This window comes from Balaenoptera physalus (assembly GCF_965194825.1).
Source record: "Balaenoptera physalus genome assembly, chromosome: 15".
In the NCBI taxonomy this organism is placed as follows: domain Eukaryota; kingdom Metazoa; phylum Chordata; class Mammalia; order Artiodactyla; family Balaenopteridae; genus Balaenoptera; species Balaenoptera physalus.
This window is the reverse complement of record NC_138894.1, coordinates 72,573,527-72,593,516: the sequence shown is the minus strand read 5'-3', so window position 1 is coordinate 72,593,516 and position 19,990 is coordinate 72,573,527. Positions and strand designations below refer to the sequence as shown.

Genomic DNA, 19,990 nt, shown 5'->3' with positions numbered 1-19,990 from the left:
GGATGCACACAATGGGAATCCCAGAAAAGTTACAGTAAAAGTATTAGAAAAAAATAATGGCTGAAAACTTTCCAAATTTCATGAAAAACATTAATCTACAGATCAAAAAAAACTCCACACCCAAAGTAGGTAAGTATAAAGAGATCCCCTACCTAGGTACAACATAATGAAACTGATGAAAATCAAAGACAAAGAGAAAATCTTGAAAGCAGCAAAAAGAAAATGACTCATTACTTACAGGATAGACTTTTCAACAAATGGTACTGGGATAATTGCGTATCCATAGGAAAAAAGTGAACTCAGACCTTTACCTCATACCATACACAAACTGGATAGTAGCCACAACTATAAGCTAAAACCGTAACACATCTAGAACTGGGTTCAGCAAACATCTTTTGAAATGGGCCATACTGTAGGTTTTCTGGGCCATACAATATCTGTAGAAACTACTCAACTGTCACTGTAAAGAGAAAGCAGCCATAGTCATTAGGTAAATGAATAGGTGTGACTATGTTCCGATAAAACATTACAATAACAAGCTGTGGGCCAGATATGGTCTGCAGAACACACTCAAGAAGAGAAAATCTATGTGACCCTGGATTCAAAAGCAGAATCCATACAAGAAAAAAAAAAAGATAAAAATTCATCAAGAATGTTTGCTCTTCAACAGACACCATTAAGAAAACAAACAGACAAGCCACACAACGGGAGGAAATCTTTGCATATCATATATATGAATAAAAAACCTGTGTCCAGAATATATAAAATCTTGTAACTCAGTAAAAAGATAAATTATCAAATTAAAACTAGGGCAAAATATATGAATAGACATTTGACAAAAGAAGATACATGAATGACTAATAATCATATGAAAAGTTGCTCAACTTCATAAGTCACTGGAGAGATGCAAATTAACACCACAATGAGGTTACACTACACATCTGTCAGAATGGTTGTAATAAAAAGACTGACAATAACAGGTACTGGCCAGAACATGGAGAAACAGAACCCTCATGCATTGTTTCTGGAATATAAAACAGTGCCATCACTTTGAAAAACAGTTTGGCAGTTTCTAAAAGAGTTAAAACACAGACTTATCATATGACTCAGCAATTCCATTTCCAAGTAACTATTCAAGAGAAATGAAAACATATGTTCACATAAAGACCTGTACAAGAATGTTTATATCATTATTCCTAATAGCCAAAAATGAAAATGATCCAAATGTCCATCAACTGGTGAATGGTTAAACAAAATGTGGCATAGTCATACAATGAAATAACTACTTGGCAATAAAAAGAATGAACCATGGATACATACCGCAACATGGATGAATCTCAAAGACAGTATGCTAAGTGAAAAAGGACAGACACAAAAGACTATATTTTGTATGATTCCATTTATTTAAAATTTCCAAAAAATACAAATCTATAGAGAAAGAAAGAAGGTAAATGGTTGCCTGAGATTGAGAATGGGAGCAAGAATTGCCCTCAAATGGACACAAGGTTTCTTTTTTGGGTGATAAAAATGTTGTTTTAGGGCTTCCCTGATGGCGCAGTGGTTAAGAATCCGCCTGCCAATGCAGGAGACACGGGTTCGAGCCCTGGTCCGGGAAGATCCCACATGCCGCGGAGCAACTAAGCCTGTGCACCACAACTACTGAGCCTGTGCTCTAGAGCCCACGAGCCACAACTACTGAGCCCGCACGCCACAACTACTGAAGCCTGCACGCCTAGAGCACGTGCTCCGCAACAAAAGAAGCCACTGCAATGAGAAGCCTGCGCACCACAACGAAGAGTAGCCCCCGCTCGCCGCAACTAGAGAAAGCCCGCGCGCAGCAACGAAGACCCGACACAGCCAATACATACATACATACATACATATATACATAAATAAATAAAATTTTTTAAAAAATGTTGTTTTAAAACTAGATTGTGAGATGTCTGCACAATCTATAAATTTATCAGAAATCAGTCAGCTATAATCTTATGTGGATGAGTTTTACAAGATATAACTCATACTTCAAACTTCAATAAAACTGTTAAAAAAAGAAGAAGAAAGAAAGAAAATCCATCTTTGCCAATTGCAAACTGTGCTACTTGCACCAGGTTACTTAACCTATCCTAAGCCTCAACTGTCATCAGTAAAAACAGAGTTAATAAAATCTACCTTGCAAAACTCTTGTGAGCACTTCAGTAATGTAGATGAAAGTTTTATCCCTTCTTTTTCTGTCCTATACCTTAACCCGTGCTGCAGAAAATTACTATATCCAAGATGTGTAACAAACAAGAATTGAAATCCCAGAACCAATAGTGAAGCACTCTCTTTAAAAACAAACAATATGGGCTTCCCTGGTGGTGCAGTGGTTAAGAATCTGCCTGCCAATGCAGGGGACATGGGTTCAAGCCCTGCTCCAGGAAGATCCCACATGCCACGGAGCAGCTAGGCCCATGCACCACAACTACTGAGCCTGCACTCTAGAGCCTGTGCACCACAACTACTGAGCCCACGTGCCTCAACCACTGAAACCCACGCACCTAGAGCCTGTGCCCTGCAACAAGACAATCCACCACAATGAGAAGCCCGCGCACTGCAACGAAGAGTAGCCCCCGCTCGCCACAACTAAAGAAGGCCCGCGCGCAGCAACAAAGACCCAATGCAGCCATAAATAAATAAATAAATAAATAAAATTCTTTAAAAAACAAACAAAAAACCAAACAAACAATATCGGGACTTCCCTGGTGGTCCAGTGGCTAAGACTCCACGCTCCCAATGCAGGGGGCCCGGGTTCGATCACTGGTCAGGGAACTAGATCCCACATGCCGCAACTAAAGATCCTGCATGCCACAACTAAAAGGTCCCACGTGCCACAACTAAAAGATCCCACGTGCTGGAACAAAGACCCCCACGTGCCACAACTAAGACCCAGTGCAGCCAAATAAATAAATAAATAAATGTTTTTTAAAAAAAACAATATCACCGTATCACCAATGCTCTTAATGGTACACAGCACAAAAAGTCTAAATTCTAATGTAAAAATTCTAACATAAAAATGTGAATTTGTAGCTAACATAGTTCTACAGTTAATGCTATAGTTAATAACACTATTGAATATTCGAAACTTGCTAAGAGTAGATCTTAAAAGTCCTCATCAGAAGGAAAAAATGTGAACTCTAATATGAATATTCTAAGTGATAAGAAAACAATTTAAATGGCAGTGTTTTTACTTAATTAGTGGTATATAAGTAACTGAAATCTTAAAATTGATGACATTTTAAACTAGATGAAATACTGTATACAAATAGTTATTTGCTTATTCTTTCTATGGCATTAATCTGAATATTTCTCCCCTGAACAACACTGATGAACATGAGAATTTTCTTTTCTATACAAATTGTTCCAACTTCCCAAAGATTTTAGAAGCAGTCCAGAGCTTCTCAGGTGAGAATTAAAAAAAATCATAGGTACTTCCCTGGTGGCGCAGTGGTTAAGACTCCGTGTTCCCAATGCAGGGGGCCCGGGTTCGATCCCTCGTGGGGGAACTAGATCCCACACGCATGCTGCAACTAAGAGTTTGCATGCCAAAACTAAGGAGCTGGCAAGCCACAACTAAGGACCCGCCTGCTGCAACTAAGACCCAGTGCAACCAAATAAATAAATAAATAATAACTAAGTCAGTCAGAAGAAAAATTATTCTTATCCCTAAGGTGCTGAGGCTGTTGCCACAATAATATCACTATATAATTTACTCTCCTCTCCTCTTTTAGACAGAAAATATTCATAGGGAAAAAAGAGGACAAAACATATGTAAATACAAAAAATCTTTACTCTGATAAAAATAAAATACATCCCAATCTTCTCAAATGTCTTATGCTATCTCTTGCTCATCCTTTTCATGGTCATAGAAACTAAAATTATTCCATTATGACCAACAAAGAATTTGTACTTATTATTCCAGAGATTCTCCATGTTCTATCTATAATTCTAAAAAATGCTCTCTTCCGGATACAGGTAATACTCAAAAGGAAACTTCTATGTTCATGAAAAAGTGAAACTGGGGAAGGGGAAGAAAAGGGAAAAGGGAGAAGGTAAACTAGCTGTCAATGACAACTAAAATTACCATTTAAGTCATTATAAATCTTTACTGTTGGATCAGGTAAGTGAATCTAATGAGATTATCAAAACTAATTTCAAAGGTTATATCTTTCTGAATTTCCATTCCAGTAGGAATACTGATTAGAAAGGCTTTACAAGAGCAGGCATATTTCAGGTACCAGAGAATCGTACTAAACTCTGTTTTGGAAACTCAACCATTTGAAGCAAGAGTCCTATGATAAATTGGCCCAAGTCTGCTGTCAGAATTATAGAGACATTCTAGTATTTTGAGAGAAACAAGTCAACATTTCCATGCCCTATGCTCTCCTAAAATTACACCCGGGTTTACACCTAAAACTTAACAGCTTTACCATCTCTGATAATTGTACACTCTTAGGCCTTAAACTTATCTTAAAATTATCTTACTCTCCCACATAGAAATATTTACCAAGTTTTGCTCATTCTAACCTTTAAATGTCTCCCATAATCTGCTCAGTCTGCTACCCTATCCACCACTACCTTAGTTCAAAGCCCCCGTGATTTCTAAACTATTTCTACCAACCTCTTCCAATTCTAATCCATCCTTCACAGTACCATCACGCCATCAAAGAGTAATACTCTTATAGTCAAGTTCTAATCATCTCCCTCTTTTGCTGAGGAACTTTTACTAGCTCTATACCAATCATGGAATGAAATACAAATATCTTAAAATGACATTCAGTGCCCTTCATAATCCTGTCCCAACCTACTTTCCAACTTTCTAATCCTGGCCCTCTTACTCTACACCTCTACAAAGTTACCTATTCAAATGTCTCCAGTCCCACGTTGGTATCATATATGTGTGAAAAGTCAGATAAGGTATAAGATAACAGGAAGTGGCAGGACCAATATCCAACTAAAAACATCCATATCTGTGAAAAAACTTTTTCTAACTATGCAGGCCAAACAAAAAACATCTACAGACAGACCTCAGTTACTAGCTCGGCCTTCTGCAACTCCTGCAAGCTAAGTCGAATAATTTTCTGTTCTTAAAATAAGCCCTGGGCTTTCTTACTCCTATACTTTGTATTTACAGTACTCCCTTTCCCTCAAAAATTCTGCCCCATTCTGTGAAAATTATAGCCATCCTCAAAGTCCACTCAAATATCACCTTCTCTACAAAGCCTTCTGTGCCCCCCTAACTCAGCTATCACCTACATCCCCCTTTTCTGTTCCTATAAACTCTTCAATCGTACTTATTACATTTTGAATTATATTACATTTATTTATATACAGTTATCTCTCCTAGACTATATGCTGAGGAAACACACAATATTAACTTATTTTGTATCACCTATCATTCGTTGCACAATTAGGCAACTCTACTAATACCGGAAAAATGCAGATTAACCAAAATTTTTAAATTTTGAGAGTAAATGTCATCTTAAAAACAATCAAATCTTTACATCAATAACTAGTAAAACTGAAGAGGGGGGGCAGTTACGATTATGGGCCAAAATGAGTTTTGTTTACTAGCCTACTTAATTACTCCCCATGAATAAAATACATTATTCTTAATCTGCGATTAACAGAAACATTGGAAAAGGAGTCTCTTGTGTATTCCTGTGAAGGTGACAAAGGTAAAGGAAAAGAAATCCTTTTTCCAACCCAAAATAGCAAGTTTTAAATAATAAAATCACGGACTTCCCTGGTGGTCCAGTGGTTAAGAATCCGCCTTCCAATGCAGGGGAAGTGGGTTCGATCCCTGGTTGGGGAACTAAGATCCCACATGCTGCGGGGCAACTAAACCTGAGCGCCGCACTACTGAGCCCGTGTGCTCTGGAGCCCACGCGCCACATCTAGAGAAGAACCCGCGCGCCACTACTAAGACCCAATACAGCCAAATAAATAAATAAATATTTTAAAATAAATAAAATAAAATCAGAGCTATAAACTGCTAAAAAGTCCTTCTGAGACAAGGAAAATGATATAGGTCATAAACTCATAGTGACATAAAAGAAAGGAAGCACATTAGAGAGGGATAAAAGAATGTAAAATAACATCTTTCATTTATTTCATTTTATTTTTCTTATCTTAATAGATCTAACAGATAACAATTGTTCAAAATAATTATAGCAATAATGTGTTTGGTAATTATAGCTTATTATGAATGATAACAATGTTATAAGGGACAGGAAGGAGAAATCGGGAAACTCTGTTATAAGATACTTGCACTACATGAATCAGTACAGTGTTACTTGAAAGTACACTTGCATCAGTTGCAAATGTATGTTGCAAACTTTAAAGCAACCACTAAACAAAGTAAAAAGAAGTATAATCAATATACAAAGAGAGAAAAGAAAATGAACTCATATTAAATGCTCAATTAAAACCTGAGCAAGAAGAAAAAGAGGGGAAGACAAAAAAGAAATAAAGAACAAGGGCAATGAACAGAAAATGGTAACAAATATAACAGATATTAATCCAAGTATATCAATAATCTCTTAATAGGTGAATGGATACACTGTGATACACCCATAAAACGGACTATTATTCAACATAAAGAAAAATAAGCTACCAAGCCGTAAAAAGACATTAAGGAATCTTGAAAATATATTGCTAAGTTAAAGAAGCCAACCTGAAAAGGCTACATACTGCATGATTCCAACTACATGATATTCTAGAAACTATATGACTATGAAGACAGTAAAAAGATCAGCAGTTACCAGGGGTTGGAAGGAGGTAGAGAGGGGGGAGAAGACGAATAGGTAAAGCACGGGGGATTTTTTAGGGCAGTAAAACTATTTTAACTGGTACTATAATGGTAGATACATGACATGAGGCACTTGGCAAAACCAATAAACTATATAACACAAAGAATGAACCCTAATTAAACTATGAACTTCAGTTAATAATCATGTATCAATATTGGTTCATCAATTATCACAAATGTATTATACTAGTATAAGATGTTACAAATAGAAAAAATGTTTAGTTAATAGTAATTAATACCATACAAGGTATCTGACAGTATTCTCACTCAGGGAACCCAAAAATATAATTAATACAAATAAACACAAGAATTACAAGAATTAGGTTTAACAATCTGGATAAACTATACAAAATCAAGATTTTCTAAATATATATAATGGTATAAGTACTAAGTTACCAAATCCTAACCATGGTGAATTTCTAAGATTGGCTAGAACCTAAAACATAAGATGAAACAGATTTAAATACACGGTACTGTGCTTTCAAGTTGTCCATGTTCCAAAATATTAGTAGTAACAAAAAGCATTATATGGCTAAAAAGATAATAATGATATTTTTACAGTGAACATGAACATTTTTATAGGGTCATATTTCTCAAACACTTTGAAAGTTACTAAAGAACTCTACTTACTTTGCACATTTTTCTGAACAAAAAAAGCATTGAAATTAGGGCAAAGGAATTGTTCTATATCTTGACGGTGGTGAATATTTACAACTCTGCATTTATCAATATTCATAGACTTCTATGCCATAAAGAGCATATTTTACAGTATGTAAATTACCCCAGAAATCAATTAAAAATTTATAAACTGTAAATAGAGTAAATGGGAATGATATAGAGAAAGGAATAAAAGGGGGGGAAAGATAACTGACCAGAGTAAAATGCAAAGAAAAAGAAGAGGTGGGATCATGTTGTTAATTTTAAGAGTGAACAGTTTTTTGCAAGATAGACGATTTCTACATATCCGAACTTAACTCTCTCAAATGCAATTATATGCAATACTAAAAACTATGAATTTCAATCGTAAAGATAATATATGGAAAAAGGATCAGAATAAAATACTTAAGATATCATCTCCTATTTACATGTTTTAATTTTCACAAAACCATGTGTATGTATAAATCTTATACATATATTGTATATACACAAACATATATGCATACATATATGTTGGCATATCTATAATAATTTTTACTGTCAGTAAACACTGGTTGAGGAGAAGCAAAGAGGCTTTCACTGCTCATTTTGTACTTCTTGATGTTGTTTACACTTTTAAACCATGTACATCCATTTTTTAAATGTCAACAGAATTAACTGAGCAAGGGGATTATGGGTCATTTTATGTTTTCTCCTCTATAACCTCTAATGAATATCATTTTAAAATCTGTTTAAAATAACAGAGAATTATAAATAATATCTTAGATATTTAATTGTTTAACCTGTAATAATTTTTATAGTAGTGAAAAATGAGGGAAAAGTTTTAAAATTAAATGATCAATTGAAGTATTACAGAGACGTATACTAGAAAGTCCTATGTATACCCAATAAAAAGGAGTTAAAAAAATGACATGGAAATAGGTTCATGATATGAAAAGCAGTTAATAAAAAAAATCTGATCTCATTTTTGGAAAAATATTTAATAAAAGTATTAAAAATAGATTGTTATTAATTTATTCAACAATTAATTATTGAGATCCTTTTGTGTACCAGGTACTGAGATGGGTACAGAAGATACAGGGTAGACTAGCTGCCCTGGAGTAGGGAATAGGTTAGGTAAGTACCAGAGAAGGGAGATAAAGAGCTATTTAACTCCAGTGCTACTGTGGTAGGTTGTCTACAAATATAATCACCAAAATTCCTCCCACTTCTGAATGCTCATGCCACTCCTCCCATTAGGTATAGAGCCAATTTCTCCTTCCCTTTGAACCTAGCCTTCCAACTTACTTTGCCAAGTAGAATGCAACATAAGTGATACTGTGCCAGTTCCGAGCCTAAATATTAAGAGGCCTAGAAGTTTCTACTTGCTTTCTTGTTACCCTGAACTGCCATGTACTTCAGGATAGTCCAGCAGGAAAGGGAAACCATGTGTAGAGACAGGCCCTGAAGGAAGAGTAACAAGTGGAGATAGCACCCAGATGAGAACTAAGGTGCCCCGCAGACAACCTGAATCACAGCCCCAAACAGAAAGTGAGAGCACCTTGGAACATCTAGCCTAAGTCAACCTGTCTCAACTGGCAGCAGATAAAACAGAGATGACTGGTCGCCACTCATCCCTGACCAAATTTCTAGCCCAAAGAATCATAAGCAAAAAAAAAAAAAAAAGGTACTTTAAGGTGATATGCCATGCTGCAATAGATAACTGAGATCAAAAAATGGTACCTGGAAAGTGTATTACTGTAAGAGAAACCTAAAAAATGTAATATTGGCTTTGCGGACACAGAGATAGGTGGAAGTTGAAAGGGCAACAAGGAGCCTAGAAACTGGACGAGCAGTAAGGACACTGCTATAGGAGGCTAGAAATAGGGTTATCCATATTATTTACTGGGAGAACAATTAGCATAACTGTCATATGACATAACTTAGAAGATTAAAAATACACATAGTGAATCCACAGATCTAGCTAAGAAGATTTCCAGACAAAATATTCAAAGTGTCAATGGCTTCTTTATAGCCAAGTATGAGAAGGTACAAGAAGAAAAACATGAGCTGAAGAATTATAAGCAGAATTTAAAAGAAATATTTCCAAACAGGAGTTGCTTGGTTGGAAAATAACTGTTTCTCATCGCTAGCCTCTATAGATAGCAAAAGACTGTCAAAGAAACAGCATAAGGACAAAGATCAAATCCACAGTGCTTCCAAGAACATGGGCTCAGAGGCATCAAATCAAAACGCATCTGTAAAATGTATTAGGACCTCAGGAAGACTTAAGACAGACAGTGCTTGTATACTCTCTCAGGCAGGTAAAAGGGCTTCTAAGAAACTCCAGGCCCCTAACTTGAGATCCAAAGTAGTAAGAATCCTGTCTCAGACAGAACTGTGGATGCGACTTTTGTCTAATGGAATGCACTTATAATCTGATGTATAGAAAACCCACAAAGTGTTTAATGGAGTTCAACCAGTTGGTACTAAAAAACAAATCAAAACACTGTTCCAAATGAAAAGAGGCCTTTAGGGTCTTAAACTGTCACATACATGAAGCAGACTAAAACTGCTACTTAGATGCAAACAAGGCCCATTTCTTATGGAAAAGTAAAAATGACTCAGAGAGGAGAGCCAAGAGCCGAAAGGATCCAGTCAAGAGCTAAGAACAATACAAGTCTTCCTCAGCTTACAATGGGGTTAAGTCTCAATAAACCCATTGTCAGTTGAAAATACATTTAATACACCTAACCTACTAAACATCATAGCTTAGCCTAGCATACATTAAATGTGCTTAGAACATTTACATTAGTCTACTGTTGGGCAAATCATCTAACACGAAGCCTTTTCATAATAAAGTGTTGAATCTCCCATGTAATTTATTGAATACTGTACTGAAAACGAAAAACAGAATGGTTGTCTTGGTAAAGAGGATTTTAAGTGTACTGGTTGTTCACTCTCGTGATCACGAGGCTGCCTGGGTGCTGCGACTCACTGCCACTGCCCAGAAACATGAGAGAGTAAGCATACACATTGCTAGCCTGGGAAAAGATCAAAATTCAAAATTCGAAGTACAGTTTCTACTTAATGTGTATCACTTTCACACCATCAAAAAGCCAAAAAATCTTAAGTGGAACCATCATAAGTCAGGAACCATCTGTAATGAATTATGAAGCCACTATCAGAAGACAGAACCAAGCCATAATCAAGGATATTTTCTATTTCCTGGTTAGAGTTCAGAATTGCTTTGGACCAGAGACTACTACATGCTTCCCATTCTTTCACTCTGCAACGGAAGTAACTATTGTGCTTTACTGTCCTTGTCTCAAAACTGTACATTGAGTGTATTGGGAGGGTGAGAGGGAGACTTGCCTTCTTAGTTCACAGGTATCCAAATCAGAAAGAGCTACACCCAAGGAGCCTCATCCATATCCCAACCTAACACAGATCATAAGATAATGGACTTTGAACCTGAGGTCATAACTGGATGAGATTTCTGGGCATCTTAGGAGAGCTGGGGGTGTCCTCCATGTTGGAGAAATGGGGATTGTCCACCAGAGGAAGAATTGCGGTAGTCCATCTGCAAAGATGGCTGCCAACAATTCCTCCTACTCCTGTACACATATGCTACTCCTCCTATCAAGAGGTGGCATCTATTTCTCCTTTGAAAAACAAAAAGCAGTTGAAATGATACTATGTAGTTTCAGGCCTAGGCCTTAATGGGCCAAGAAACTTCTGGTTTTGTTCTCTTGTTATCCAGAATCACCATGTAAAGAAATCCAGACTATCCTTCTAGAGAGAAACCAAGAAAATAGAAAAGCCCTGGTTGGTAAACAAACAGGCCATCTAGAGAACAGATGAGGTGTCTCAAGTAAAAGCCAGCACTAAGGCCATCTTGGATCCTCAAGGCCCACTCCAGCTATCTCAGTCAGTATCTTGTGGACCAGAGCAAGGTATTCCCTACTTAAACTCCTGATCCAAAAATTGTGAGCAATAAAATAGTTATGATTTTAAGTCACTAAGCTTTGAGGCAATTTGTTACTCAGTAATGAATGACTGATACAGGCAGTGAGTGCAGCAAAGACTACAAAGGAAAAGTACTGGGTACTTTCTAAGAGTCAGTATTAGGAATCCTAATGTAATCTGAGATGTAGGGAAGGTTTTCTTGAGAAGTGATATACTTAAAAGTGGTTATTTAACACTATTTAATAGGAAATTATGAACAAAAATTTTGTTCACTGGTTTCAAATTTCTATTTTCCTAAATTTCCACATTATGCCTGTTTTACTTTTGAAATAACAACAAAAATGTTATTTTATTAAAGCTTCCTTAAGGATACTGTTGGCAGTTTATTGGTCCTATTGTATTGAAATTTACTAAGTCTAAAATATATTTTCTCATGACAAAATATGCAAACATTTCAGCAAATAACAAAAGTTTTCTACTGTCCTATGTAGTTGAAGAATGGGATGTTCTGATTACACTAGGATTCCAAAAATTAAACAGCCTATATTGGTTTAATAACTTCTAAAGAATTAGAATGTATTAAAACAATTAACCTAAAATTATACTGCTTATAATTTAACTTCTTCAGGTTTATGTAATTCCTCATAGTTATCACTGTGAAAAGATGTGGATAACATAAGACTGAGAGAAGTAAATAATACTTTGATAACAGAATTAAGAGTGGAAATAACCCCCAAAACTGCAATAATGGAATAAAAGCAACATGGAAAAATTAAACAGAAGTAACTGAAGAGACAAACACATTTAGGGTTAAAAAGAAATCAACCACAAAAGTACAAAAGGAGAAATAATCCAGCTTAACAGTATAAAAAAGCCTTGGGGTTTGAGCTGACCACAAGTATATCAGACAATAGTAAGGTAAGCCATATCAGCATAATAACTGCTTAGATAATCTCAGACTACATTAATGCATTTAATTAACAAATATTTACTGAAAACCTATAATGCACTACTTATTTTCCTAAGAGAATACAGTAATGAGGACCAGAGAAGAAATAATCTCACCATATTTAGAACTGGTCAAACTACATATGGAATATTAAGTCCATATAAAGGAAATGGTTGAAAAAATTAGAGAAATGTGACCTATAAAAGGAAAACTTCCTAATTTGAATACTGCCCTAAAAGAAGAAAGAAAGCTCTTAAAACAATTCTTTCATTTTACCAAAATAAATTGACTATTACGTGACAGGCGTTGTGCTAGGCACTGGGGTATTAAGTGGAAAACAAAATAGATATTGTCCCTGTCTTCACTCTACTTATAGTCTAGTGAACACCCTATCACTAGAAGACCTTTTAGCAGGTACCAAATAAGAATCTGTCAAGCACTTTTTATAAAAGAGATCTCTTTTATAACAGATCTATATTATATTTAGATAATTATTATATATTATTATACAATAATCTCTTTTATAATAGAGATTCATGTACTTTGATTAAGGCTGAAATAAATTACCTCCAAAGTTACTTCCAAATCTAAAATTTTATGATTACTTACTTATAGCACTGTAACATGAAAGAATGTAATTGTTACTCTGAGATAAATGAATGTATAATGAATAAGATAACAGGCAAATCAATACACACAAACACACACACACGGGTTGTTGTTGTTTTTTTCTTTTAATATTTCTACCTAATAAGACAACCATGTCACTTTACACGTTAAGCCTTCATAGGCAAACTACTCAAAACCAACTTCAATCCACATTCAGAAAATCTAATCCCAAATTTTTATTTCATTTCAACAAAAATTTTAAAATCTCTTTACCCTAATGATTATCTCACCCTAGTTAAAATAATTCCAAAGAAATTAATATCCATGATTTCTCTGGGATTTCTTATATTAATTAATATACCTTTCCATGGCTTTAGCTGTATAAGGCAAATGCATTTCAATACTGTGTTCATCTTCATCTGTCTGCAGAGACATTCGTTCAAACATTCCTGTCTTCCACAGTTCTCCGTAAACTAGAGATTTCAAAATATAGTAAAACAAATATATTAATGTATATCCTTACCCTGTGAGACTCTATCCAGTAACACAAAACTACATGCTTTGGCAAGAGACAAAAAGCACCATATAATATTCTCCATTTTTAGTCTAAAAAAAAGGAAAAAACAACTAGCTTCTTACATACCAGACAAAACAGTAAGACACGTAATGATTTATTCAGCACTTTCTTATGTTACATAGTTACATAAAAAATAATAATTTAAATTTTTCATCAGTTCCTTTCATTATATCTAAAATCACCTCTGAGTCTAAGCTTATCCTTGACCTTATTCAATCAGTAGATACTAACAAGAACAGTTGATTAGAAATCTTACTGAAATATGGAAAAATCCCCTGGTCTACTTACTCATGAGGTTAATAATATAGTTTTTGAGTTTTGCTTTGTTTTTTAATACAATGTACAGACTTATTGTTTTACACCTCAGGTTCCTGTCATACTAAGATAAGAAAAGAAAATTCCTACTGAGAATGCTATTTTCCTCAACATTAAAAATTAAGCTCGTGGTATAGACTGGAATATAAATTTACCACAGTACCATGCCTTAAATAATCTTAAAATTTTTAAATGATTTAGTAATTCAGATCCTTCTGATGAATTACACTTAAAACTAGATATTATCAATATATAGCAAGAAAATGATGAAATATGTAAAAAAAGATATAAGAATATTTTTATTTTATCATTGAACAAAACTAGCATTTTTATAACTACATCCTTAAATGGGTTTACCAATATCAAAGAAATGAACAAATAACGGTATGACTTTTTTTTCTATAAAATTATACCTGATTAAAAATCCTCCATTCCTCATTGCCAGTCTATCCAAAACCAAAATTTTCAGAATGCCCCAACAAGGTTTTAAAAATAAAGCGTGTCCCGGAGGAAAGGGGAATTGGAATGAAGGTCGTAAAAAGGTACAAACTTCCAGTAATAAGATAAGTAAGTACTAGGGATGTAATGTACAACATGATAAATATAATAAACACTGCTGTATGTTATATACAAGTTGTTGAGAGTAAATCCTAAGAGTTCGCATCACAAGGGAAAAAAATATTTTTTTCTATTTCTTTAATTCTGTATCTATATGAGATGATGGATATTCGCTAAACTTATCATTTCATGACGTACGTAAAGTCAAATCACTATGTTGTATAACTTAAACTTATGTAGTGCTGTATGTCAACTATATCTCAATAGAACTGGAAGAAAAAAATAAAAATTTTAAAAGCATTTTAAATATTTGAAAAATGTGTACCCTAAAACCATTCCAGGGAGTAAGGCTAGTAATATTCCAGTTTCATTAATAAGCTATAGCCTAACAACAAATTGCTAATACTCTATAATACTTAAAACCCCAAATTATGAAAATTTAGGCCTAAAAATTAAAGAAAAAGAGGTGATCATTTCCTCTGCAAATTGCTTCCTTCATTCTACAGAAGAATTTGTTGCAAAATTTCTTGAAACAATAAAAACACTCAACGTACTTAAAATATAATTTGATGAACTGGAAGGATACACACCAAGTTCATGAATGCGGTTACTTTTGGAAATGCAAATTGAGTTCAGATGAGGGGAAATTCTGAGTCAAGTGTGGATGATAAGTACATGAGTATTTGTTATAGTAGTCTCTGTATTGTTTGGTATTTTTTAAATTATGTACAAAATGAGACATGATTAAATAAAAACTGTGATTTCTAGAATTCTGTTTAAAAATCAAAATAATAGATATGTCTTAAAAATAAAATGCACTTAAGATTTATGTGGCACCCTTCTTGCAGAGTTTCACAACTACGGTCTCAATTTTTTTCCCATAAAAATCATATATGAGGATATAAAGTCATTATCACCATTACCATTTATGGTGAGGGAACTGTTATACACAGAGGAAGACTAACATGCCCAAAATGTTTCAACAAGTTGTTGTGGGTACCAATTCCTTGTCTCACGGTACAATGAGTACATGGTACTTCCCTGATTATAAATGTAACCACTACACTCCAAAGACTAGCAGATCTGACAGATTTTTGTGGCTGGCAGAAAAACTGTAGTTGTCTTTTAGGCATATGGAAGATTTTCTTTCTTAGTTTTTGTTTTTTGCAGATTAGTTATAACAAATTTTATTTTTACAATTCAAATATTACTATGATATTCATACTTTTAATTGTAAATTAACTTATAATTCCTATTTGTAAAAACTTCAGCTGTTTACAAGCTATAAAATTTCTATATACTTACTCTTTTGGTCAATACGAAGGTCATACAGAGGTGTCCTATATATATCCACACTGGAAAGTGCACATCGAGAAAGGGGCACATGATGAGAAGGCCCAAGGATGAAAATTCTCCGGCTAGGAGGTATACAATAAAAAACACAGAACAATTGCACTTCTACACAAACTTTATTAAATAAAAAGGAAAAAACAAGTAATTTTTAAAAATTACATGTAATATTGTTTTCCTTGATTGAGTTCATTACCTAATGTTATGTGCTAAACTGTGTTCTCTTGAAATCATACGTTGAAGTCTCAAGCCCTGTACCTCAAGATGGAAGCTATTTGGAGATAAGGTCTTTAAAGAGGTGATTAAGTTAAAATGAGGTCATTAGCGTGAGGCCTGAATTCAATATGACTGGTGTCCTTATAAGAAGAGGAAGAGACACCAGGGGTGCACATGTACAGAGAGGTGATCAACCATGTGAAGAGGCATCAGGAAGACAGTCATCTGCAAGCCAAGGAAGAAACCTAAGAAGAAACCAACCCTGCCAAACCTTCATCTTGGACTTTTCCAGCATCTGGAACTGTGAGAAAATAAATTTCTGTTGTTTCAGTCACCTAGTTTATGGTAGTTTGTTATGGCAGCACTAGCAAACTAATGTTCCTACCAATGACTAGCTCCTCAGTTAATTAAGTTCAATTCCTTATCTCTATCTTTTTGTTGGAAGGTCTTTAAAAGAACCATATTTAACACCCGGGAATACTAGTTACTGATTATCTACAGTAAACCAACCGACTATGCTTAAAATCACCTCTGTATCACATGGCTAGGATACATAAGGTTTTCAATAGCTGTATTAATTGAATTTTAAACATTTCAGCTATTAAATAAAATCTCAAAATAACAAATTCTAAACTTGCCTACAACATTAATAAAAATACATAAAAGTATAAATTCTAAAGATCCAAAATATCATTACAAAGAAGCATTCTGTTAAAGCTATTTCCACATTTCTTCCATGGCAGAGAAAAAAGGCATCTTGTTGAGAAGAACTCTGTGTAATAAGCTTTCTCAGTTCCCATTCAAGTAGAAGTCATTCTCAAAAACAAAGAAACTTAATTATGTGTTATTTGCACTGTAGGCTAAAGAAAAGAACTGGGCTAAACTGTAGCTTAAATCTTTACAATCCTTTTATCTTAACATCAAGAGTAAAATTAACTTATTCTCATTTTATCTCAAACATCTCTACAATCTAAATTCCAAACTCTCCATTTTCGCTGTTTCTCCCAGATTCATATGTACTAAACTTTCCCCACCACACACACACACACACACACACAAGTTACAGACACAAAAGAACCAAAACTATAAGAAAAAAAGGAATATATGTAAGCTATATACCTAGAAAATTAAGTGCTACTCATTGCTCATCTAATGGACAAAAACACAAAGACTGAGACACAGAGCTATATCTCTTTCACATCAAAAACTTGCAGGCCAAGGAATGTGTGCTTTAGCAATATATTTATTTTGACAGAATTCTATTACAGCTAAGAAAATTAACCTATTGTCAGCTATATCTTACTTGCTATATGGGGTGTTGGGGGGAAGGGGTGGATAAGAAAGATGTGGATAAGGACAAGGTGATTCTCAGTTTAGTCCCAAAATCTCCTGAAGATGTTGCAATCCTCAAGATGTCACTCAGAGTCCACATGTAAGACTTTACTCACAGGCCATTTCTAGTCAGAAACATAATCCCTTTCCTCGCCTCCCCTGCTAATACTCACTTCTTGTCATCATCTCTATGATCAACTCAATAACCATTTAAGAAAAAAAAAATCAGATCTATAGATTCCTAAATGAACAAAAGATACCACTATGTTCTCGTATCTTAACAGCACATAAATATCACCACATTTTTTAAATTAAAGTTTAATGAGGGACATAGAAAATGGTAAATCTCAGTGCTTAGGAAACTTGTTTAAGGATAGGTATTATATGAATCAAGAATCAAGTAAGAAAAAAAAGCATTTTTATGATTGAGGAATGTATTTCTATGAAGAGAGAGAGAGAGAGAATATTTAAAATCAGAACACTCCTGGGAAATTCAGAATATATAATTAAAATATGAAATGACTTTTAAAAATCAATCTAGGCATAGATATATTTCATAGGTAAGTGTAACAAGGTTCTTCTAACAGTGGCTAAAAGATGAGCGTTACTCCAGAAATAAAGACCCGAGCTCAGCTTCGAAAGCCTAACTGCCTCCTCTAATATGTGACTATTCATCTTGCTTGCCTTTTTGTCAGACCCAACCTAGATGAAAAGATAAAGTCTGGTGGGGAAAAGATAAAGTCTGGTGGGGAAAAGAGGTCCCATCAGTCTGGATTATCCAACTGTGTACCCAAAGGTTGAAACTCATCCAAAAGCAACATAGTGAAGTTCCACATTTAGTTAAGAGAGATAATAGGAAAAAAGAGATTTAGGTCCCATCAATATAAAACCCTTAAAAGTGATATACCCAAAAACAAACCAAAAAAGGCTAGGTATCAATGAAAAGATGAAAAAAGAAACTGGATATTGAACAAGTAGTAATCTCAGAATGAGTCTCTGTGTTAGCTATATGCTATAAGACAATTAATAGTGTAAATAAAAGATAATGCATTTTTTCCCCCTAGATTGCTAGATCCCTAAACACCAAGACCATACAAATATTTTGGAGAGAAATGTAATATAGGCATTGGAAGTAATGCCACTTTTGCCCCCTTTAATTAATTACAAAGTTCTTTGTCTTCAAAGAGTAAATTTTAAATATTGGCATATAATCACTGTTGCCATACATGTAAAAGAAACCTTTAATATAAAAAAAAATAGAAAAAAATCAGTAGGCATTCTTTCAGAAATAAATGTAGTTCACATATAATAATACCTCCAGAGAATCCACATTCGTGGAGTTACTTACTACGAGGAGTATAGTCTGTACACCTAACACATGAGTTACCTGAGTGTCTGTTCTCATAAATATTCAACCACTTATACTAAATAATGGAACACAAGTAATTTTTTTAAAGTGTTTCATGGTTAAGTGGAGATATTTTAACTAAAGAATAAAATGTCATGTGGCCCCAAAGAAGATTCCTTTTGGCATTCTTTTTCTGCCCTGCAAGGTTTTCTGAAAGATATGAATCAAAATCAAGTTACTATCTAAGTAACACCCTGAGTTCCGGTTTTTAATTAAAGTTTTAGTAATAGGAAAACACTTTGCAACTCTAAATATGGGAGAGAACTTAATTAAATGTATAATTTTTAAAATTCCTTAAACAGCCTGAGTACTCTTTCTAAAACATGAATCAGATCATATCACTTCCCTGCTTAAAAAGTCTTTCAATGGCTTTTCTTGGTCAGAGGATAAAATACAAAATCCTTAAAATGGGTTCTAAAGTCTCATATCAACTGGCCCCTTCTTGTGTTATTCTTCCCCCCTTGGATCTCAGTACTTTATGCACACTGGTCTTGCAGTTCCTTGATGACAAGAATACCTTTGCCTATTTCAAAACTTCTTCACGTGTAATTGTTTCTTTTGCTTGGCTTAAAAATCATTTCCCCAGAGATGCCTTCTCCAATACCTTATTCACAATATAAATCCAATCACCCTGAATCACAGCAGTTCTCAAAGTGTGAACTGTGAATTCACAAGAACCTTTCAAGGAGTCCACAAAATCAAAACTATTTTCATAATAATACAAAGAAGTTATTTGCCTTTTCAACATGTTAACATTTGCACTTGTAGTACAAAAGTAAGACTGCGTATACTGCTGGCTACAATCAAGGTAACGGAATCAAAATGTACTAGTAGTCATGTATTCTTCACCTTCACCCATGCTGTATTTTTTTTAAAGCCAGTTTCATTTAATTTCATTAAATCTTGAACTTCGAGTACAGTTTTATAAAAATATTGTGTATGACAAAATGCATTCAATTTGTGGTGATAAACACATAAAGCACTTCTACTGCATATAGAAGTATGTCTCAAGGAAAAAGCATCTGTGTGATTTTGAGTTATGAGCTGAAGTAGACTTTTTTCCACGGAACACAATTTTTACTTCAAAAAATGACTGTAGACAAATTGTGGTTATTCCAACTTAGGTATCCGGCAGAAATTTTTTAGAAAATGAACAAAATGAGCCTGACACTTCAAAGAAAATATTTGACGTATTTGTTGCCAATGATAAAATTGAAACTTTTA

General features: G+C 34.4%; 1 protein-coding gene across 7 annotated transcripts in view; it reads right to left on the bottom strand.

The window, feature by feature from the left end:
- The window catches only part of MEMO1 (mediator of cell motility 1), a 134,917-nt gene that overhangs the window by 24,164 nt on the left and 90,763 nt on the right, over nt 1-19,990 (bottom strand). For 5 of the 7 annotated variants that reach the window (XR_014254110.1, XM_082427006.1, XM_082427002.1 and 2 more), the window contains 2 exons: nt 15,766-15,878; nt 13,372-13,483 (listed from right to left, as the gene is read on the bottom strand). The exons of the other annotated variants lie outside the window; for them this stretch is intronic. Coding sequence is in view for 4 of the 5 variants with exons in the window: in XM_082427006.1 (XP_082283132.1) it covers nt 13,372-13,483; nt 15,766-15,878 (225 nt within the window). In the remaining variant the exon portion in view is untranslated. The remainder of the gene's footprint in view (nt 1-13,371; nt 13,484-15,765; nt 15,879-19,990) is intronic. 7 annotated transcript variants of the gene reach the window in all.